This window comes from Brachyistius frenatus, unplaced genomic scaffold, assembly GCF_029030835.1.
Source record: "Brachyistius frenatus isolate BFR_SWC_R1_liver_20210118 unplaced genomic scaffold, ASM2903083v1 Contig_51, whole genome shotgun sequence".
NCBI classification, from domain to species: Eukaryota; Metazoa; Chordata; class Actinopteri; family Embiotocidae; genus Brachyistius; species Brachyistius frenatus.
The window spans coordinates 1493524-1516879 of NW_027210650.1; the positions used below are offsets into that span (position 1 = coordinate 1493524).

The 23356-nt window shown below is 42.0% G+C and overlaps 3 protein-coding genes across 3 annotated transcripts; all 3 read right to left on the reverse strand.

Annotated features, from left to right (window-relative positions):
* Positions 1 to 260: 260 nt before the first annotated feature.
* Positions 261 to 2750, reverse strand: arl4d (ADP-ribosylation factor-like 4D). The gene is made up of 2 exons (XM_069704590.1): positions 2616 to 2750; positions 261 to 1678 (listed from the first exon to the last, which is right to left on the reverse strand). Exon 2 carries the CDS (start codon positions 1576 to 1578, stop codon positions 973 to 975), a length of 606 nt encoding a protein of 201 aa, XP_069560691.1. The 5' UTR covers positions 1579 to 1678; positions 2616 to 2750; the 3' UTR covers positions 261 to 972.
* A 1267-nt stretch (positions 2751 to 4017) lies between these two features.
* On the reverse strand, positions 4018 to 9721 carry tmem106a (transmembrane protein 106A). The gene is made up of 8 exons (XM_069704610.1): positions 9528 to 9721; positions 7866 to 8061; positions 7482 to 7545; positions 7209 to 7362; positions 6356 to 6496; positions 6232 to 6275; positions 6044 to 6097; positions 4018 to 4871 (listed from the first exon to the last, which is right to left on the reverse strand). The coding sequence occupies exons 2-8, from the start codon at positions 8029 to 8031 to the stop codon at positions 4763 to 4765; spliced, it is 732 nt and encodes a 243-aa protein (XP_069560711.1). The 5' UTR covers positions 8032 to 8061; positions 9528 to 9721; the 3' UTR covers positions 4018 to 4762.
* Positions 9722 to 10714: 993 nt separating this feature from the next.
* nbr1a (NBR1 autophagy cargo receptor a) lies at positions 10715 to 23344 on the reverse strand. Its single transcript, XM_069704613.1, is given in 24 exon segments — positions 10715 to 12529; positions 12804 to 12906; positions 13164 to 13251; positions 14378 to 14463; positions 14641 to 14772; positions 14774 to 15159; positions 15959 to 16107; positions 16298 to 16459; positions 16574 to 16753; positions 17006 to 17116; positions 17270 to 17345; positions 17611 to 17715; positions 17717 to 17755; positions 18592 to 18840; positions 19289 to 19448; positions 19799 to 20098; positions 20365 to 20484; positions 20743 to 20966; positions 21082 to 21186; positions 21427 to 21609; positions 22368 to 22390; positions 22539 to 22557; positions 22654 to 22716; positions 23130 to 23344. Coding segments are annotated over 24 exon segments (3354 nt in total). The 5' UTR covers positions 23232 to 23344; the 3' UTR covers positions 10715 to 12340.
* Positions 23345 to 23356: the final 12 nt, after the last annotated feature.

The following is a 23356-nucleotide window of genomic DNA, read 5'->3' on the forward strand; positions in this document are numbered from 1 at the left end:
GAAGTCGCCGGCCAGAAAACCAAAAGATTACGCTGAAAAACACCAAAAAGGTGGAGTTGAAAGCGTGCATTACTTTGTGGGGTATATTTTTTTTCACAAGTGAGCCCTTTCACATGCACACAGTCATGTGATCCATTGTTAAAATTAAAAATGTGGATAATAGCAGCTTTTTGTGAGCTCAAACATTATTCCTACTCATAACAACACCAAGCCGAAGCCAACGGTTCGAGCATGAAATCAATTACAAGATAGAAAAATAATAATGTGCTTAGATTTATTAAGTCTTCAGTTTTACAAAATTGTACAATTTCTTTATAAACACTATTATACGAACTGAAACTTAACATCTGTGTCTAAGAAGGGAATGCACTTAGGATTATTCTTCCACGGCAATCAAACTAAATATCATCGGTGCTCCGTCACCACACGCCATTTCATATCATTTACAAAAAAAACCCCAAAAAAAGCCCATCTGTCCAGCACAAATACATAAACCTTGAATAAATATGTCGGGGGGGAAACATCTGTAACGTTGTGGAACGAAAGAACAGCCATTTAGTGGGGCAGAATCTATCTGCGCAAGCCAGTGAAGGAATACAAGAGGTTATCATCGCCTGCCGCATTGGATGCAAATGTGCTCGTATATTAGTCCTAAAGTTAACAGTCAAATGTCACGTTAGAAATCTTCTCTAAAACAAGTGTCGAAAAGCACTTAGTGAAGACCAAATGCTCTCAAGGTTTCCTTTAAATCTACAACGTTCGAAAGGGCAGCTGCACGATCGCCGAACAAAGCATGTCGATACTGCTTCAGATAGTACGAGCAAATCCGTGTCTCCTGACCCCGAGGCCGCGCGTCGTCGTCGTTTTGTTGGCACAAATCCCTCTCCCGTTTTAAACAGGACCATTAAGCTTGGAAGCGTCTCGGCGGCGGATAAATCTCCCGAGGTAACGTCCACGGCGCGAGCCGAGAGTTCATCTCTTCCTGTTCCTGTTGTGCTTCACCGTCTTCTTCCTCTTCAGGATCATCTCGTACAGTTTCTCCAGGCCCGGCTGCAGCCCCTGACCGTCCACGGCGCTGCAGCTCTGCACGTGGTGCGGCGTGTACATGCTCAGTTCGTGAACGCAGAGCAGCTTCTCCACCTCGCTGACGGACAGCGCCGAGTCCTGGTCCTGTTTGTTGGCCAGGATGAGCACGGGGACTCCCTGGTTCTCCGAGGTGCGGGTGATCTTGTGCAGCTCCACTCGGGCCTCCTCCATCCGCTCCAGCTCGGTGGAGTCCACCACGAACACCATCCCGTCCGTCCGCCGGGTGTAAGACTTCCAAAGCGGGCGCAGCTTCTCCTGCCCGCCCACGTCCCACACCTGGAAGTTTATGGCACGAGACGCCCCCACAGCCACTTTGATCTTCTCCGTGTTGAAGCCCTTGGTGGGGATCGTTTTCACAAACTCCTTGAGCTTGAGCCTGTAGAGCAGCGAGGTTTTGCCGGCCGAATCGAGGCCGATGACCACCACGTGCAGGGACTGGAAGTGTGGCAGGAAGGACGTGTTGGGAGCGATATCGGTCAGCTGGTTGCCCATGGTTCCCGGCCAGCTGTGAGGTGACAGATTCCTGATTTAAATCCTCTCTCAGTAGATTGGCATTTGCTCCCAAAAAAGGGATCAGAAGGCACCGGAGAACCTTATCAAAAACACAGAGAGGGGGAGTTAGCATTCAATGGGAAGATAATGGAGCTAAAGGAATGAGGGGGCTATTTCAGAGACATTCACAGTAGTTCGTGGTGATTGAAGCGCATATAAAAGTACTTAATGGAATTACATCCCATCAGTAGTTCCTGTTGAGATTCATCACTCTGTTTTAGGACACGGTTGATTTCATCCAAACTTGAGTCACTTTTTGAGTCTGTAAAACAATAAACGTCGTGGGTTTTCAGTGCCACATTAGGGAGCTGACACGACAGTTAATTGGGCGAACCGAGGTTAATGCAGTTTCTTATTTGCTGAGGTTAATCCTTTGAAGACTGCTAAACCTGAACGGCTTTTCCTGGAGCAGATTGATTTCAATGCAGCGGATGGAGAATATGCAGCCAACCGCTCCACTCTGCACATAGTGTCTACGAGGACTGCTGAAAACAGCATTACTCCGGTTGTTGTTGACATCCTGACACCCATCCAACATCTGCCTTTTGGACAGAATACCACCAGAGCGTGTTGACAGGAGGATGCGTGTTTACTTGTGACCCTGGAAATGTCGCATGGTTTAAGAAAGCCATTCAGCAGTTTGCAGAAATGCAACGTCACGTTTCTGAACTCGGTTTTTTTTTTTTTTTGGAGGCTTCTTGATCGTATAATAAATGTATACTTATAGGGTATAAACCAGCTTAGTTTTTCTGCACGAAACCTCTGCACGTAGTTTGTAGTGCGTGTTTCCATCACGACTGTCAGTTGTGCAAAAATAAATAACTTCGACAGATTTAACCGACAGAGTTCATTTTAAGGGATTAACTGCACATGTAAATCCAATGTAAAATAATACAAATGTACGGCGTTTACGAAGGCAAACAGTAAAAATAAGAAACTGCTCTTCTTCTGCCCGTTCAAACAAAAACCCTTCGTACCTTTTAAATGTTCGGCGGAGTCGTCATCCACAAGCGGTAAACGCAGCCATGGTTTCCAAACAAAACGCTGCTCGTCCCGGCGGTTCGCCTCCTCCCGTGCTCCCGTGCTCTCCTCCGGCAGCGCTGAGGAGATACTGGAGAGGCTCGAGCCTCACCAACAACCTTAAGCTCCGGTGACGTCACGGCCACCTGGAGGGCCGCTACAGGCCCCCTGCCGGTGGAGCGGCGAACTGCAGGGGACGACGACGACGACAGATAAAGCGTCTGCATTTTGTTGAGAATAATAAGTACAGTGCAGTGTTTTAGGATTCTTGCAGAGCTTTTACTACAGATTAGTTGAGTCTGAATTAATTCAGATTTTTAGATGAAAAATCTTAGATAAATACAGACTATAGCGGATGAATATAATTATAAAGACAAACATGTATGAAATTAAAAAAAAAAAAATGTAATTTTCCCTTTCAGCACTTTTTACACTGTAAATATTTAACAATTTGCCAAGATTTCCACCATTTCTGCATCTTATACCACTGTATACACTAACTTGTCTGCAGTGTCAGTTTGTAATGATGCTTTGGCTCCACCATGTGTACAATGTCTTTGAGAACAATGCTTGTCAGTATGTTGTAATCCTGTATGTTTTCTTCATGGGTGGAATGTAACTGATTACTGTAGTTGAATACAAATTTAAGATACTTGTACTTTACTTGAGGGTATTCTTTTCAGTCACACTATATTTCTCCCCATTTGCATTACATAGGAAAGATTGTACATTTTACTTCTCTACATTTATATGAAATGACAGCAATAGTTACTTTAAAAAAAAAAAATCACAATTTTACATACAAAACATATGAAGAGTTTGTAAAATATGATATATTGGACTAGCCAAATTTTTATGCAATTTGAAGTAAATAATCAATTTGTCCACTGACAGAAAATACCTGAAGTTTAATGCTTACAGTTTTTCAAAGGATTTGAGACATCTTTAGAAAAGATACTTGAAAGTGTTTCTGGTTAATTGTGATGCTCATTTCTCAGTATTTTCTGAAGTTCTACAAACTAATGCATCACTCTATTAATCAAGAAAATAATCATAATGAAAACAAAATATTGTCCCTCAAGGATAACACAGTAAAAGCTGAGGTTGAAATTAGTTGCAACCTCATATAAATGTCTTCAAACATAAATGTACAAGTAACTACAATCTCTTGATATAACATGTAATGGAAAAAGTCACAGGGGACATTTTTCTCTGTATTGCGAGATTATACTGCTACTTTTGTATAAATTATGCGAGTATATTTACTGAAATATACTGGAAGAGTTTTACTTCAGTGCAGGATTTTTACTTGGAATAAAGCACTTGTGTAAAGGCTCTAAATAATACCTCAACAAATGGTTTTCATTTGTAATATTTTATTGACTTGGATGAAATGGTTGAAAAAAAGGTCTTGTACCTTGCCTTTAATGAGTAGGTTTAAACCAATTAAACAAATGTACTTGTTATACTCTTGATATGTCTTTCCATCAGTGTGGATAATCCCCCAAAACCCTATTAACACTTTCTAGGAAGGACAGCAGAAGATGGTTCCTATAAAAACAGTCCACGGTGACGTCTGTTGATCGTACAGAGTAATGAGGACGTTTTATGGAATTGAAGCGACTAATAACTTAATACCACATCAATACAATGAGGATCAATTAAAAAAAGAATGTGTAAAGTACAGTTTAATAAAGTGCAAATGACAAAAGATAAGATGATCACGTCAACAACCTGTATCACACAAAAAATTAAACTTCATCAAAAACCGTAAAATTTACATGACTTAAAAAAACAACAACCACAGTTTAAGCATTTTGCGTTTTAGTAGGTGTGCTTGTTTCGCACAATGTTGTGATACTTCTTTACCTGTAATCAGGATTTACACCGAGATCTCAAACAAATATGAGCAAAACACATCCAGGCCAGGATATACGTATACTGGAGGCCTCAATATGTTTAAATTACAACACAGTAGTGATTGATTAAACTCCCAAGGTGTGCTAAAACCACATACAGAATAAGATTAGATGTGTTCAGACATTCAGATCCAATGCAGAGAGGACAAAGGTACAACTTTTTGGCGCTAATCATTTGATTTGTATCATGTCATTGGATGTGGGGTTGTTGAATTGGCGCCACAGTCAATATACTCAAAGGTGTCCAGAGACAGCTGCTCCATGTGAGAGAGATAGGAAATATTCATTGTAATTCTGGGGAGAAAAAGATATATATATATATTAAAAAAAAAAGAAAAGCACATTTTTAATGATTTAAAGCTTATCAATGTTTGTACATTGACAATGGATCAAATGGCTGTGTTGAATGTCAGAGGTCACATATAGAAAGAAAAACACTGAGAATCGTCTGCACTTTCTTTTAGTCGTACAGAGCATTTTAGTGACTTTTAGCTCTTTGTTTTGGTTTTCCAACAGCCAAAGTGCACTCTCATCAACCTCGTTTCTCGCTACATCAGCCAGAAACTTGCAGTACTCTACTTACTTAGCACCAAGCTGTAGAAAGACAAAGCTAACAACTAGCTGCCGAACATAGAAGTGACTTTAGCAGCTCGAGAGCAACATCATTTTTCTCAGGAGATCGTGGAAACCAAAACAACGCTGAAAGGAGAGTAAATATTGGTCAAGAAACACGACTTCCACATGAGTGCTAATGCTATTCAATGTGTGCAATAGCTGTTTGCCAACACGTGACAACTTTGCAAGTTGATCATTTATCAAGTTTTATCACAAGATCAACCGTTTATTTCAATCACTGGTTACAAGACGCTTGATGTTATCACAAGTCAATTAGATCGTGACAAACTCTGTTTCGTTTGAAAGTTAAAAAGAGGAACCTTTGTGTCTGTTATGCAGCACGAGCTGACGACAAGTAACCTCCGCAAATGCTGAGTCAGAACTTATAACAAGCTGCTTCGTGCCAAATAAAATAGCTTCAGTAGCTTTCCTGGACTTGATTTGTTCAGTCAGCTCCAAAAGATCGTTTATTTCCGTTTTGAGCTCAAATGTGAACCGCTCAAAACCCCCAAGAAAACCTTAAACCACATTTGAGGTCAAACAAAAACAAAAAAGCTCGTCAAAAGCAGAAAGGAGAATAAAAAACAGAAATGAAAACAGAAAAAACCACAAAAGTATTTTTGTGGTTTAAATCCAACTCGCTGGATTCTAAAAGCAGGACTGAACTGTGCCATCACGTCCATCTTGTGTTATGTAAAATGAATATCTCAGATTTAAAGATTCGACTGTGAAGGACCTGTTTTGGGGTTTTGTAATACTGCACTGCAGCAACGTGTTGCATCTAACAGCCTGCGGGTTCGAGATATGCTCAAGTGTCTTCGTTTGAATGAGAGATTGAGATTGACACTTACTGCAGCTCCACGAATAACGTGTGAATCTTGATAGAGCTCGACTTGCAGAAAGATCTGAAAGAGATAAACAACACGCGTGCTGAATTCAGACATATAAATATTAAACGGTACATGTAGTGTTTTTTTTTTTTCACACAATATTTCAGTTAGAAACTGTGATTTGCAGAAAATGAAAGCTCATTTCTTACATTAATCCATCACTCTTAACAGGCAGGTTAACTTTAATGGGGTACTGCAAAAAAAAGATATAGAGGTTATAAATTCATTACATGACCAATATACAGTATATTTATTATTCTGTGCGATGCTCACGGATTTCTGGGATCGGTTCGGGACGGCGCTCATGTTAGAAATCTTCTCCTTACCCACGATGGACTTGGCCACCAAACTCTGAATGGTAAACTCGACAATCTGAACTGGGACAAAGTTCTCGTTGGTGATGTTGAAGAGATTCTAAAAAAAAACAACAACAACAAAAAAAACACGCAGCTCGTCAGGTGCAACCAACACACCTTTCCATCATTAAAAGAGTCGCAGGGAACTTTGGCCATCACTTAACTTTGACAGCTATTTACAGTCTGTCACATGAAGGCAATTCAAACGGCACACTGCATGTTATTCTCTTGCTTTAAAGCAGCTAACAAAGTCAGAGCAGAGAGAGAAAAGAACAGCATAGAGACATGACAAACACTAAAACAAAACCAAAAAAAGCTACGGGAGACTTTAACATCTGATGACAAACGAACTGTCATGACCTCTGCTCTGCCGTTTCCTAAAAGGTTAGCGAGCACGTCACAACTGTTAAATCCTGAGAAAATTCAGAGTTCATGAGTTCACCAAGAAGGCTGGGCAAACACGTGGTCTTTGTTTTGTGTTACAGCATATAAATATCATTTCCTGATTACAGAAACCAGGACCAGTTCTGCAAAAGACATTTTTATAAAAATCTCCTAATATGATCAAAACTTGGAAAAGCCTCATAAACAGGACACTCATGCCGACGTAAACACACTCAGTGTTGATCAAATAGGTACTTGCAGTGTTTTTCCTTTTTGTATGACGCCAAAATAATTCCCACACATCTTTTAGAAATGATGAGCAAAGCGATTTCGATGCAAAACAAAGAGGTGGCAGAGTTTACATGCAAGTGGCTGCACTTACTTACCGTGATCTCCAGTTCAACTGTGTCTGGAGTGAAGTAAACCATGGACGACAGCACGGACACGGGCGCCAGCGTGACGCTCCGTGGGAAGAGGAAGAAGAGCATCAGGCAGCAGAGAAAGAGACACACCGCCATGGAGATGCACACGTACAGCTTCCTAAACGCAAAGTGCAGAATAGTTCATAATACATGACACAGTGAAACCGTGCAAAGTCTACCATAAAGACCAAATATTATAACTACAAAAGGCACAGACAAACACACTGTGTCCCTTACGTGCGTCTGGGTTTCAGCCTCACATCGTTACACGGTATCACGGCAACCAGCTGGTCCTGGTGGCCTGTCGGTACAGAGACATGGGGAAAAAAAGTTTGGTTTTTAAACTGCAAAAGTGATGCGAAAGTAAGTCAACAGAAGCAGCTGCACATACGCACTCGTGCCTTTTCGATTCAGACACACTTCCCCTGTTGTTAAAAGGTGTGAAATGAAAGTTATCTGAGGAATGCAGCGTGGTGTCAGTTTAGGAAGTGTTTAAGCTCCTTTTTTAGATTAAAAAAAGAAAGAAAGGGGAAAACCAGAAATATTCTCAAGTTTCACTGAGCTAAAGTTTAGATTTTTGCATAATAGTAGTCCAGATTTTTCATAGCAGAAAAACCCCACCTCTGGGAATTCGTCCGGTGCCGCGACATGTCGGGCAGGTGTCTCCTGTGGAGTTTCCATTTATGGAGCCATACGGAGGAAAGTGCCTCAGTGTTTTCTCCTTCTCCGGCCCTTTCGTCAGATCAGGATCCTCTGCGGCGTCACCTTTGCACCCCGGAGTCACCATGACATTTCATCCGAAGGAAAAAGGTCCAATCTTAAAAGAAAGAAAAGCAAAGAGATCAGAACGGCTGCGACCTCGACTTCAAACCTCAAACTCCTCGGGTTCGGCCGTGTTGTCGTGCTCTCCGAGTTACGTCCAGTCACCTGGTCTACTTCACAAAACCCCTTAAGTGAGCAATAAAAAAAATAAAAATAAAAAATAAAAAAAAGCTCAGTCCTGTGCTACACATGGGGACGAGAGCAGAGTCCACAGCGGGACAGAGAAACACCCACGGTGGCATTACTTTATGGCTCTACTGCAACTCAGTAGGACAATAACAGCTTTGTAGCAGGCGAAAATGACACGAGGAAGAAAAGCGATCCATGTTTTGGATGTTTTTTCTTTTTTAATCTGTAGGCTCAAAAATTTCAGGTATTAAATACACTGACTATTAGATATTCTGGATTTGGGGTTTTTAAGAGTCCAAAGTACAGCGATAACTTTCAGTATCACCAGGAGTGTCTCATTTTCTGCTGGAATGTTGTAATAATTAGTAAATACTGCATCATGCTGATTCATTTTGCTTTCACAATGGTGTCCATGGTACAACACCCGTGACATTTGATCCTATAGCCGAGATCAAATCTAAAACCTACATCCACATTTTACAGTAAACTAAAAGTAACTGCTGCGTTGCACCGTGTGTTGCAATAAAAACATGTCCTCCATTATTTGTTTTTCCACTAACTCAGACATGTAAAAGTATGAATGTTACACATGATTTTTAAAATTGACCACAGATCTTCTTTCGTTATTATTATGAGGAAGCTCAACTGGTTTGTTTTGTTTGCTGCAGCTTCCAAAGCATACAGCCTCCATGAAACTAAAACATGCATAATGCACTCTGTGCATCAAAAACAACCATTATCACTTTAAAGTTAAAAAAAAAAAAAAGGAACACATTTCATAGAGTAATCACCCAAGATGGTGGAGCTGCAGCTTTACTTTTTCCAACACAAGGAAGCAGGCAGCAAAATCTAAAATTCAGGATATATAACCAGCTCTACAAGGTGCAGATATATTCATTCAACTACATAATTGAAGAAAACAAAACAATTATTTAGGATACATATTAAGATTGCATATTATGTAACTCAAATAAACAATAAAACACTAATTACACCTGAAAACATCAGTGATAATCATCCATTATATATAAATATATTTATTTATTTTTTTGCATTATGATTACTTTTATGTTTTATACATGACATGCTTGAGTTTTAACTTCAATTGTAGCTTTCATTTAAAGATATTTCACTTTGGAAACCCTGCAGAGACTCCGTGTGGGATTTAAACAGTCTTGGTAAATTAAGAAATCATATCATTGGGGTTAAGGCTGATGTATAAAACAATAAAATACAGCCCACCAAACCTTTGCGATACGTGGTGGATGATTGATTTAAATCAGCTGCCAGCAGAGATCAACACATGACGCGTCTTCTCTCCTGCGCACTCACCTCACAACACGAACAGCAGATTTAAATCCAGATATCATCCGAGGATAAAGACGTGAAAATAAACCGCCGGCTGCTCTGTGATCGAAGTTTTGTTCCAAAGCCACATTGAAAAGAGTTGCTTCAGGTTCTCACTAGAACAGAAAGTAGTGGTGAGAACACTTCCTCCTTTACGTAAGGGAACAGTTCCTGCATTGATTACGTGTTTTTTTTTTTTTTTTTAAATATATAAATATCCCTTCCGCGTTCCACATGTTTATACACATGACGGGTAATGCAATTTTGTAATTGTTTTTTTTTTTAACCTTAAATTCCTGTTTCAGATGCAAATACACCATGGCCGGATTAATCTAAAAAATAAATAAATAAATAAATAAATTAAAAAAATCCCCAACTCCACACTGTTTAATCCTGGGAGAGAAACCGTGTTTGTTTTTGTTTTTTTTCATCTAACCACCACAACTGTAAAGAAAAAGGTTGAAATGTTTGAATACTTTACATATAAACTGGAGGAGAGGTTCAGCAGCTTGATACCACTTTCATATTTGTCTGCAGCTAGTCATCTTAGCTTAGCATGAAGGCTACACACCAGACACCTGAAAGCTCACTAAATACACAAATACATAAACCATGATTTGTGTTCAATGATTAATTGTAAAAAGTTGCATCAATCCTCTCATCTCCTGTCTGCAAGGAGGCACATTTCTCCAAAGTATTAAACTTCCGCTTTAAACTTGTAATTTAATTTTTTTATTACGCACTATAAGCACAAGAGAGACTAAAATCATTTCTAATCTTAAATTTATGAATGTACTGCCTGTGCTCCCAAAATAAATTAGCCCATAATAAAATTGTGTACAACCTTTAGACAGATACTGGACCATAGTAAGTACTTTTATTTCATTTTTTACTGCCTGGACCGGTTTAATTATGTTTTGCATACATGTGCTTTACTTGTGCGTCTGTCCTACACCAGCTACGGACCATACCTCTGCGTCACTGTGTCACTAACTATATGGTTGAAATAACGCAAAAGCCGCTCTTCACTCGTGACAAAGGCCATTTAAATATATTCATTTTGTCTATAATGCAGCATAATCAGAAGACGCTAACCTCTGTACTTTCAACCCGGTACAGAACGTACTGTATGAAACACATTCACCCATTTTTCATTAAACAGAGAGACCAGAGAGATGTGCAAATAGTTTATTGGCGGATTGACAGAAGGGTATTTGATGTATACACTCTGGCAGAAGAATAATTTGACAAGCATCGTAGATATATTCAGAATTATTCTCTAGAGCACGGTTCTCATAAAGATGGGACAGTCAGAAACATAAGAAAAAGAAAATTAAAAAAAAGAAAAAAATATCAACCCACACACGCAAAGGAGGAATCATTCAAAACACCAGAGGTGTACGTTAACTTAAATCCTGACACACGCGCACACGCACACACACACACACACACACACACACACACACACACACACACACACACACACACACACACACACCACAGTGTCAATTCACATGTATGTTTCAGTAAACTAGAAATCATTTTTTTCATAAAGGCAATGCAATAAAAGTAAAATATACTTGGTTCCACTATGAGAGTGAGGAATGTGTGTTGTTAAGAGACATCTCAGCTTGAATTAGAGCTAAATGACGGTTGCTGGGTGTTTCAGTCGGTGGTTGAGTGAAGAACACGTGTGAAAAAATGCAGGCAGGCGGGGAGGTGAGGGGGGGGGTGATGGAAAGATGACGCAAAGCGGACATTTTCCACTGGTGACTGTGCTAAAAGACCACGAGAACACGACTCATCTCTAAAAGCCTCTACCTGTCATGCAGGTGTCTCCTAAAAAGCGGTAGAAAACATCTGGAGCCCGAACTAGTGATCCGTCCGGACGCTTTTTGTGTGTGTAGTACATTCCACATGTCAACGTCTAAAATAACAGTACTCTTGATACAGAAAAAAGATTGCATTGTTAGGCAGATTTCACTACGATAATCGAGAAAAGTCTTTAAATATCCATTTTTGTTGTTCTCGTTACTGCACTCGGACCCGTCAACACCCAGAACATCCACGTGGCTTCATCAACATCACGAGAGCTGGCTTTTCAGGACATTTCTACTTTTAGTTGTTTTTTTTCTTTGTTTTTGTTTTGTTTTACGACATTCATTATCACTGCTGTGTTTAGTGATTCGTATCTAGCCAAGCTCTGCCGATAAGACAGTTATTTTTCAGCGCTGAGGAAGCAGCTACGACAGCCATACAAACACTTAAGATGAAGAGCTGAAAAACACACCTCCGTCCCGTCCAAACTACAAGCTCCTGCTCTGTTAGACCGACACGTAAAGCTCTATAGCCCCGGTAAACAAGGCATGGCAAAGGTTAACCACTATCCATAACAATTTACAAGAGTGTATATCTATATATCTCTATATATAGGTATATATATAGATATATATGTATATATGATTCATTTGATTGAAATGGTGAAGCTAAATTAAAAGGCAAAGGCAGGAGAAGCCATTCATTTATCTCTAATAATCAAGAAATAAATGCTCCTATTTTGTTTTCGTTCAATATTTTTTGGTGGAATTGTGGGTCCAAATAAAATATTCACCCTTTTAAAACCAATCAACTGCATGAATCATAAATTGGTTTTCTTTAGGACTATTTTTTTTTCAAATAACTTAAAAGAAGAGCTATACGGCCTAATTGCTCTCTTTTACATTATGTTTAAAAGTCAAATCTCTTCCTTCTTTTTCGTGGTCTTACAGTTGCCCTTCGCTCAGCTTCCTCCCCCTCCCTCAGTGCTGAGTGCCGGCGTCTCGGTTCTGCCGGTCCTCGGCCATCTGCACCAGCTCGTTGACGGTGTGCAGCAGGCTGTAGCCGTGCTTCCTCAGCAGCCGCTGGTTGAGCCGCTGGTCTCTGAAGCCCATCTCCAGCAGCATGGCCATCATGGAAGGGTCCTGTCGGGTGGCGGGATCGATGCCTCGCTGTGAGGAGACGGGCGGAAACGGGGGGAGTGAAGGAAAAATTAACTACAAACAACAACAACAAAAATATTCTTGAAATGGGAGGGTGTCACATGTTTCTCCCATTCTGATCGCAGTAGGGGAGGGAAATTACATGCACGTGCTTTTAAAGATTGCAAAACGCCCTCGGTTCACGAAATCGCTGTAACTTTATGAAAACACGTTGCCGCTGTAGTTTATTTCTGCCCTGAATGTCGGCTGCATGTTCAAACTGTGTGCTGCGGTGCGATGTTACCTGTATGGAACAGTTTGGTCCAGTGAAGAGAGCCTTGTAAGCGGATGCTGCCACGGAGAGGGCTCCCTTGACGAGTCCCTCTGTGATGCCTCCCTGGGCCCTGCTGCCAACACACAGTGATGTGGTCACACTGGGTTACATAACAGCCTTACAGGGAACAATGTCTTCCTGTTTGACTCAATTTCACCAAACTTTAAAAAAAAAAAAAAAAAAAAGCATATCACACTGCTTTTGTTGTCGTCCCTGATTTTACACGTTCATTATTTGTTAGAGCAAGTCGTGACAAAGCAGTTAAACAGAAAAGAGAAACTAGCGCAGGAGTTTGAAGCATATCAAGTTGCACTCCGTGTCGTGTTGCACCTTGGCTGCAGCGCGTTGCTGGGTCTGGGATTATACGTCTCGAAGGCACTGGATGCTGAGCCGGCTGATCTCGACAGACCAGATGATACTGCAGAACAGATAATGGAAAGAAAAGAAAATGTCACAGAAACACATATTGGAGGAGGAACAGAGCGTTCTGCTGAGTGGACAAATCCTGAGAGCTTGTGTGCAGTCTCACTTCCTGTGTGGTTTCCTCTCGCTTTGACGGAGCAAACTGTCCACGAAGTGTGAAGCTGCTAATTCAGGTCAACACAGTGCAGACGACAGAGAAGTTAAACTGCTTTATTTTACATTTGGCAGCCGTGTTGCTACTGAATGAACAGATGTGTGCCCAAACCTGCTGTGTTACTGAAATGGAGGTAGAGTTGAAGAAATCTGAGGCACACGAGGGGGAAATCATTTAAAAAAGTAGCCAGCAGTTTCCTCTGCTGGACATGTGACTGTTTACACTGAGGAGGTTGACTGCTTATCGGTCCGTGTTAATCATGTGACCACTTGCCAACAACTGTGCCTTCCAATATCAACACTACCGTACTATTTAGTATGCCAAAAAAAGATTTAGCACGTCCCAATACTTAGTATGTTAAACGTAGGATGGCAAAAGTACCAGGATGTACCACTACATCTGGTCGTATTTTTGCAGTCTGCAGGCCGGCATGCTACTCTGACTGTTCTGACCCACAGTCCTTTGCTCAGCGGAAGATCCGTCACATCGACTGAGACGCCGAGACGGTTGGTGGCGCTGATGCTCCGCCCGCAAAATGAAGAAGGAGTAGAAGAAGAAGAGGCATCATTAAAAGGAAGCCAACTAAAATCGCTTCCTTTTTCTTTTTACTCCGAATATGTAGTTTGTTTATAGGATGTGACAAAGTGGGTCAAAGTTCAAGACACTTTTTTATGTGTTTATGAGGACGTAGTACGTCCCTACAGTACACACTTTGTAACCCAAGTAAAGGAAACAGCCATTTTGTACTTGCGTGTTTTTAACTGTGACTAAATAGCCATAAGATATTAAAAGTTTTCTTAAAAGTATTGACCTCTTGAGTGCCTCAGATTTCTTCAACTTCAACTCGTTTCGATCCTCCCAACTGAAGAGCACCAGAGGGACCAGCAGTTGCACATTCAAGCAGCACGTTTTGTTTGGTGAGTGTGTGGTGAAGTGACATCCAGGAATTGTGATGGTAAAAACTCACCATTTAGGTGAACCCGTGGTTGGTGTGGCTCGCGTGCTTCACAAGCTGGAGGACTGGGATCCTCAGCCAGGTACAGTGCCTCAGACCTAAAACACCACCAAGAATGAAACCATTAGAAACGGCTGAAGAAGAAGGATTTGTTAGAAACATGTTAATTGTACTGGTGTTTATTCTGAATGTTTAAAAACCACGTGGAAATGACGCTGCACGGTCAACGTTTTTCTGAACTACACGGGGATCGTTTGATCGAGCCTCCGTCTGACCTGGGTGAGTAGAGGGCGGGCGGGGGCGGCAGAGACAGGACGGGCGGTGTCACCACCTCAGGCGTGAGCGTCACGGCGTCCAGAGTCTGGGAGGCACACAGCATCTGGTTCACGCTGCTGTGGATGGGGGGCGGGCGGAGGCCAGGTGCTCCTCAGCGAATCCTCGGCGGCGGTCGCCTCCGTCCGCTCCTGCTTCTCTCTCGGCGGCGCCGCCCCGTCCGGCTCCGGGTTGGAGTCCTCCTCCTCCTCCTCCTCCTCCTCCTCCTGCTCCTCCTCCTCTTGCTCCTCCTCCTCGTCCTCCTGCTCTGCGTGAGGATCGGCGGAGGCAGCAGCAGCAGCAGCAGCAGCGGCAGCGGCGGCGGCGTCATCGTCGTCGGGCTGTGACATGGCGGAGCTGTACATGGACTCCCCCAGAGGCCGGCTGGTGTCGAAGCAGTCGGGGAGGACGATGATGTAATCGTCGCAGGAGGAGACCGAGGAGGTCTGGCTGCTGACCTGAGACGCAGGAGGAGAAGATGGCTGACATATACGGACATAAAAACAACTCTCATTATATCAGAGAGAAACTTTAGAATAAAATAGTTCAATTTCAACACGAAAACGTCAAATGTTTTGTTTTTTTATAAGGTGAGAAAAATTCTCAGATAGTATTTCCACTGAAGTAGGAAGTATTCAGACCTTTATTAGCGGTATATCATCCTGTTCGTTAAGTAATCAAAACTCCTATCACCCTCTTGTACTGATAAATTCAGTATAATCTTCATATCCACAGCACAACAAAAAAAATTACACATTAAAAGTTATGCAACCTTCTTTTTATTGGTGGCCTTTTAATGTGGGACAAAAACATCAGGAGGTTTTATTGACAGAAGTGAAGAAATTATTGGAATAAATTAGTAGGAAAGCATATTTTTGTTTTGTTAAAAAAATAGAAGCTCAGTTGACATAAATATATATTGGAAGCTGCAGGTTATTTGAGCTCCAGGAATGTTATTTACTTTTCCTCTACTTGCGACTAGCCTCTATTTATTCATGCTGGACAGACACTAAACTATTTCTTTTGTTACAGGGATTAGAATGATTATTTAAACACCAGCTTTTATAAGAGATTTTACACTATTTCTTAAGCTAAATAGAACCTCTAAAACCCCACTGAATCAGCAGAAAAATGCAGTGTAGCAAAGACAAATAATAACATGGCTGTTTCCGTTATCTTTCTAACTAGCATCTTCCTGCTTTGGATCAAAATCTTAATAATTTATGATCGGCTTTGTCCTTTAAGACAAACGTGTACGTATAAACAAGATGAACATCTCACCTCATCCCAGTCTTCTCCTTTGGCTCCACCCTCCTCTTTCTCCTCTTGGTCGTCCTTCATGGTTTCCATGGTATCCGACATTTCCTTGTCCTCATTATTGTGATGTGAACTGATATGCAGGTTTTCATTCTCTGGTTCCAGCAAAAGAACTAGCAAGTGGCAAAAAAAAAAAAAAAAAAAAAAAAAAAAAAAAAAAATCAAGGAGAGGCCTCCACGAAGAAAAACACACGGAAAAAAATAAGAAATGTGGGAAAAGTTAAGAAAAAAAAAAAGGAAATAAATCAGTAGTTTAATTGGAAAGAAATAGAACTGAATAAATCCTGGAGGTTCTTCACTGACCTGGCTTGGTCTCCACTTCCTGTGCGATCTGGTTGAGACCAGTGTTGGTGTGCAGAGCTGAAGTCTCCAGTCTGACGGCACAGATCTCCTCATGTTGCACCTTCTCAGTCTTCTCAGCCTCGACTGGTCTCTCAAAGCAAAAGGTCGGACCCCGGGAAACAACTGGAGATGTTTTGTGTGACAAAAAAAAAATTAAAATAAAATGAACGAAAGCTGAGTAACCTATTATGCTGCACAAGATGATTTATGAAATATAAAACTTCAGTGGCTCCTCACCCTGCGGTTTGAGGCTGCTGTGCTGCGCCCTGCGGGGGGGTCTGTGGTCGGGGGCTTCCTCCAAAGTGAGGGAGCGGATGACGGTCTCGCAGAGAAACTGAGCTCCGCTGATCTCCTCCTCCCGCTCCTCCTCCAGGGCCGCCGGCTCCAGCACCTCCCGCGGCTGCCGAAGTTTCACTCCTGAGGGGAAAGACGACACATATTTTAGGAGCGATTCAGTATTTTGGTTCCTGTCAGAAGAAGAAGCACCTTTCTTCTTCCTTTGTTAAACTTGGGTGTTTACATTACCCACAATGCAACTCGGCCACCAACGGCTCAGTCAGCAGTTTGGGTGTTATTTAAATAACTTTTGCCTCAAACTTTTTGTTTTACTTTAATAATTCACTTTGTTAAATAAACAAAACTCTGGAAGTTTTCTGTCTGTAGTCTCACCGAAAAGCCTCCTGACTCCTGTGACCTCTGTGTCCTCTTTAACATGTGCAACGATGGCCTTCTCCGACACCAGTGCATCATGGGGAAGAGGGGATATACACGGGGTCACATCTAGAAGTTAGGCAGAGCAAACACAACGCAGTTTATGTATTTAAATGTTTTTGTATTAAAGCCAAAATAAAAGTTTGGAAATAGGAGTGCAGGCAGAAACATACAATGCATGTTACAAAAAACAACAACATTAAAGCGTGAAATGTTACTAACCCACAGGGGTGTTGTTAGGAACGTTTTCCAACTCTTGGACAATATTTATATCCAGCAACTCGAATGAGAGTAGATCCTAAAAAAGACAGTGTGTGAATGATTTTCTACTCATTTATTCACAGTATATTTTCTCAAAATTCACTGACGTGTCACAGTGTAAAACAGCGTGTGCAATCAAAAACAAGCCTTATTTCTGATCCAGTACATGTCACAACATTTCCTCTTTGAAATTTGGCCTTTTTTCTTTTTTTAAAGCCGACGTGCGACTTAAAAGTTCTCGACCAAAGCTACTGTGAAACATGTTTTGGGTTACTGACTGCCGGAGCTGTCTGAGTGCTCACCTGTGCAGTCAGCAGGTCGACGGAGGGGAAGTAGTAGTCTTCATGGTGGAAGTCAACGGCCAGGCCGGGACCGCTGTCATTGGACCGAACCTCCTTCTCCCTCTCCCTTCTCCTTCTCCTTCTCCACCGGCTTCAACTCCTCCTTCTGAAGCACAAACAAGAGTGGCATCACTACAGAGTTCATTCACACATTCATATCATGGATATGACTATTGGTATATTACGATATGTGAAAATATCTGTTATCTAAACAATCTTGAAGTAGATGCTCATTTCCTGCCACTCTTTGCCACTGACAGATTCTGATCTTATTCAAGATTATTTGTTTTTGTGCCTTCATACCTCATTAAAACAAACCTTCCGTATACACATACTGTAGTAACAAAGAGTGAAAAGGATTCCTGCATTATTGGCAGTCATCTGTTTTTATGTGTCATCAAATCCTAATCACAAACACCACTGTGTCTCGTTACATAATTTGTTTTTCATTTTTACCCTGGAAACTGGATTTATACTGGCTGCAGTGATAAAAATGATGAAAACATGAGGCCTAAACATCTCAGTGCACCACGTTCTTCTGCCATATCTCTTCTGGACTTTTAGTTTCAAAGAATTTAGCGCTGCAACTACAGATTAATCTGTAAATTATTACTGTTTGATAAAAACCTGTTAAAATTTGTTGTGAAAAAACAAACAAAGCAAATCCTCACATTTCATCCTCATTTTTACTTGAGAATTAATTTTTACAATTAAATGATTTTGTGCAAAATTGTTTGTTTTTTTTCTCTCTCAAGCGACTAATCGCTTAATTGACAAAATGGTTTCAGCCCCATAATTTTGATAAGTTTTCCCCGAAAAAAATGGAATACAAAAACTGTACGATCGACATGCGTGAGCGAGCATCTCCATTCAGGACGTGTTCTAGATGTACAGATGTGAGCAGTTGCAGCTGTGCAGGGTGTCACTGGATAGCAGACTTGCCCGTCGCTTGCTCCGATGCCCGAGCGCGTTGCGGCCGTCGCCGGGGTCGACCACGATGCTGCACCAGACACGCGGGCCAAACTGACACCCGCAGTGCGCCAGCCGCCAGTGGGAGGTGTACGTCCCCTCCATCACCGGAGCGACAAAGGCCACACTGACCACTCCCACTTGTCCAGGCAGCAGCAGCGGCACCGGCACCTCCCTCTTCTCCTCTGACGCCAAGCCGAGGTTTCCCCACATGAACACTAGCTGGGTGCACGTACACACATACACAAAACACAAAATAGGAATACACATGCGAAAAAGGCACAAAGACGAGAGCATGCAACTAAAGACGCACGACAGAAAAAGTACACAAGTGAGGGGCACACTCGCTCACGCACGCACGCACGCACGCACGCACACACACACACACACACACACACACACACACACCCATTCATTCGAACTACGACAAAGACATTAAAAACTCAAAACCACAACACAGATTCAACTCAATGAAAAATAATAAAGGTCTCAGACAGAAAGGGCATTAGTGGTATTAGGCTGGGTAAAATATCTTAGCTGGTGTTAGAGGATAAGAAGGGGCAATGAGCTGAGTGGAGACTCAAAGTGGAGGTGAAGCGAGGAGGGAGGGGGTGGGGGTAGGGGGCAAAGAGAGAGTGGAGCCTGTCCTCTCGAAGAGTGGGAGGGGTACCTTAGTCTCTGAGGTCCAGCTGATAGTGCCCGAGTTCTTCATCTTCCAGTATTTGATGAACTTGGTACCGGGCTCCAGACGGGTGCCGTCAGGCAGATTTTCATCCAGAAACAAGGCAGCCATAGTGGGCACCAAGGACGTGTGCGAGACCCCGGGACCCCTAGTTTCAAGTGTACAGAGCATTGTTGAAAATAGCCCTGTTTTCTCATAACACCCATCTCTTTTGTTTCTCTACGAATCAAAAAAGCAGGACCCCAGATTTTTTTTTTTGCAGCTCAAAAGCATTTTTTTCTTAGAAAATCTATGAAGCAGCAGCAGCAGTTTTCACATTGAGGTAGTTCCAACATTTTCCACCACCCCAGAGCAGCCAGCGATACACTCATACAGACTAGATTACAAAGATGGCATATTTTGATTTCTTTTCTTGGAAAAAAAAGACTTTTTTTTGCATCCATGCTGGGTTTCGAGGTACCCAGCACTTGGCGGACGCCCTTCCGAGGTGGCGCTTACTCTGGACTGGAGGCCTGGGGATCAGGGACCGGGGCGGGGATGGGACCTTGGGCTGGGGCTGGACCTGAGGCTGTATCTGAGGCAGCAGGAGGGAGCGGGGCTGGGACCTGGGTGGATGCAGAGGCCATGTTTGTCAGGTTGGCTCTGCCTGAGGTAGAGGGCCCGCTCCACTGCAGCCCCCTCTTCTCCAGTCTCAGTTTCTTCTTGATTTCCTTCACTTCGGCCCTTAGCTGCCTTCTTTCAGCTTTGAGGCGCTGTCGCTCGGCCTTGCGCACTGTCCTGTCTCCTCGCCTTGGGAACCTGGTTTGAAATGTCATCAGGAACACCTATTTGTTGACTATCAAAAGTTTATTTTTTTCCCAAAAAACAAAACACATCCCCACTCAAAAAAATTCATCAATTAGGGTAATCTAGCTGCTAGAATCCTGCTTTGTGTGCATTTAACATTTATGTTTTTCCTCCATTAATGTAGAAGAAGTGAGAACAAGAAGGGCTAGCACTGTTGTAAGTACAAAATATTTACTTGTTTCAAGAAGCTGGATTTATCCTCAGGTTTGGAGGTTTACCTTAATTCTCCCGACATGCCGTGCTCAGGGATGGAGAGAGGTGTCTTGGTTCTCACGAGGTTGTGGCTCGGGTCATGGCTATGTCTGCACAGCTCACACAGGATGCAGGACGGGCACACACTGGCGGGAAAAACAAACAACAAAAATACCAATATGGACACTCAAAAAGAACCACCACCATGCAAGAAAAAGCTAAAAGACAAAAATCAAAAGAGCACAAAGGTCTCAAGGAGCAATAAAAATAAGTGTGTGACACATTCAAAGTCACCTTTGTCACTTCCCGATCCATAACTTCGAATTCTGTATTTAGAAATTAAACCACATCTTCTATCAAAAGCCGACCGGTTGTTTATTTTCCTCGGGATATTTCATGTTTACCTGCATTTGTAGGCTCCTTCCGAGGTGAGTTTGTTGCAGCTGCTGCAGTTTGGGGTGTAGCCAAGAGATCCGTTGGAGGTGGAGGGGCCCGGTTTGGGTCCTATAGGACCGCCACTCGCCCCAATGACCTCCAGGGGGCCGTCGGAGGATTTGTGGGTACAACACTGACCGGAGAAGTCATTGCACATCCTTTCCACTACCTCCTTTACCACCTCATCTTTAAACTGTAGGGGGAAAAAAATAAAAAAAATAAAAAGAGTTTTATTCGTTTCTCTTCAAAGACAGAAATATGAATCATTCATCAAAGATAAAATGTGAAAAGTTGACTTATTTGTTTACATCAGTTGCTTGAGAATTAAATCGCACCTTCTCCATGTAGGATCTAAACCACATGGGAGGAGGCTCATCTTCTGGTTTGTTCCCCTTGTTGTCTTTTACTGTTACCTGTAAAAAATACAATATTTTAATGTGACATTATCAGACATAGCAGAGTTGAGATTTTTTGTAAATATTGGAGGCACAAACTGACACAAATCCTCACAAAACATTTAGTTGATTTGAAGTCAACAACTATTTCAAAAAAATGTTTTACGAGAGTTAATAAGACTATAAACACTGCACATGCGAGCGTCTATGAGGAAGATAAAGCGGGGAAAGAGGAGGGGAATGCGTTTGCTTCCTTACAGCTTCTCGCTCCGGGGTGACCTGTGTTCCTTTGTCCACTGTTTTGACCCTCGATGGGTAAGGTGGAGCGGGTCGGAGGTCTCCTTTCAGCTCCTTCACCTCCGTCTTCAGTGGGCCTCCGCAGGCCTGCCCTTTCATCTTGTACACGTTCATGTGCAACTGGTTCCCCTGCTTCTCCGCACTCTGTGTGGGGAAATTAATGTTACACACATACCACAGTGGAGGAGTGACACAAAATCATAGGCAAAGATATGGACACACATTCAGGCAGATATGTACGATGTGTCTTTGATATTTGTTGTCCTGCAGCCTAGGAATGCTGCTATGCTGCCACACTGGAACAAGGACATAGTTGTGCCGTGTTTATAACATAGCAACTGGATATTTGTCCGTGTTTGTGCCTGAGGGATAAAAGCTGAGCTACAAAACCGCAGACCTACATTTCAGTAATCACATCATATCAAATAACAAAATCCACCTTCTATCACTTAAAAACATATCTCAAGGATCAGAGAATATTTAATCAGACGGCTTCGGCTGATCCAAATTGCAGCCGACACGGTTGTAATTAAGACTTTCTAAACTGCCGACATGTGCAATAAATTACCGAAAGAGCTAGGACTTAAGAGTTGTTGACTACTTTCGAGTCCAAGCTCAAAACCCACTTGTTTACCACTGCTTTTAATGAACACTGAAGCCTACGGTAGGTTTTTTGTTTTGTTGTTTTTTTCCTTGTGTTCTATATTGTCCATATTATTCTAACTTTGTGTTGCCTTTGTATATGAAATGTGCTCTAAAAACAAATTAGCCTTGCCTTAGGTGAAGTTAACTTCCCTACTTAAGGAAAGTCTTGTCTTTCCCTTCTGAAATGACAATAACTTGTGTATTGTGTTGCTAAATATAACTCTGTCTTTTACTATATAACAAGAAACCCACAGTACCTTGATGGCTTCTTCATATTCATCTAGAAACACACAAAAAAAGTTTAAAAACAAAGTAATATTAACATCATTTACAATTACAACTACATTACATGTTGTCCACATATTAAAGTTTATTATTAACTTGTATACTAAAAGAAATGTGAAAAAAACTAAGATATAATTTCTCACCTTGACTGTTTATGCAAATCTGAAATAAGTTAAATAAGAATTAATGAACGAACTTAAGACTCAGACTAAAACATAAAAGCAACTTATTGCAAAGCACTTCATATTTGTTTGTTACCTCTTCGTTATCCTCGTCAAAGTATTTGACCTGAAAGTGGTTGATCCCAAACGATGCTTTGATCTGAAATATAATGGAGCAGAGTTCAGATCAAATCCACAGAAGAAGAAGAAGAAGAAATACAACAAACAAAAAAAACACTGTTACTGAATTTTTATTTTATTTTTCCTCAAACGTTTTACGAAGACGCCAACAATGGCTGGCTGTCAAGTAGATCCTGTATTTACAAAAAATAAAATAAAATAAAAATTAAAAAATAAAACCGCCGTAACGTCAAAGTAAACTGCGCATCCCCCCCCCCCCCCCCCCCGTTTACCGACTGACTTGAATATCACCACTTATGCCCACGTTTTGTCGCAGCAGCACCCGCCTGTCCTTCAGGTGCTCGGTTGTTTACGTGTGGAGGCCGTGTCTGGGCCTGCTTCTCACCAAACTGCGCCAGCGTTTTAGCCATCGCGCTCCGCTAGCAAGCTTACCCAGACGTCAACGGACTCCCACTCCAATTTGTCCAAATCCTGAGCCAGAAATCTCTTCACGTTCCCCCGGAAATTGACTTTAATAGTAACGGGGAGCCCCATGTCGGCCGTTTACGAGCGCGTAATGGCTATCGTTCGCGGCGACGCCGGCCTGTTTTGATCCCCGCTGCCCTCGACTGTCTTCTCTTGTTTACATCGTCAGCTGCGTCGAGGAGAAAAAAAAAAAA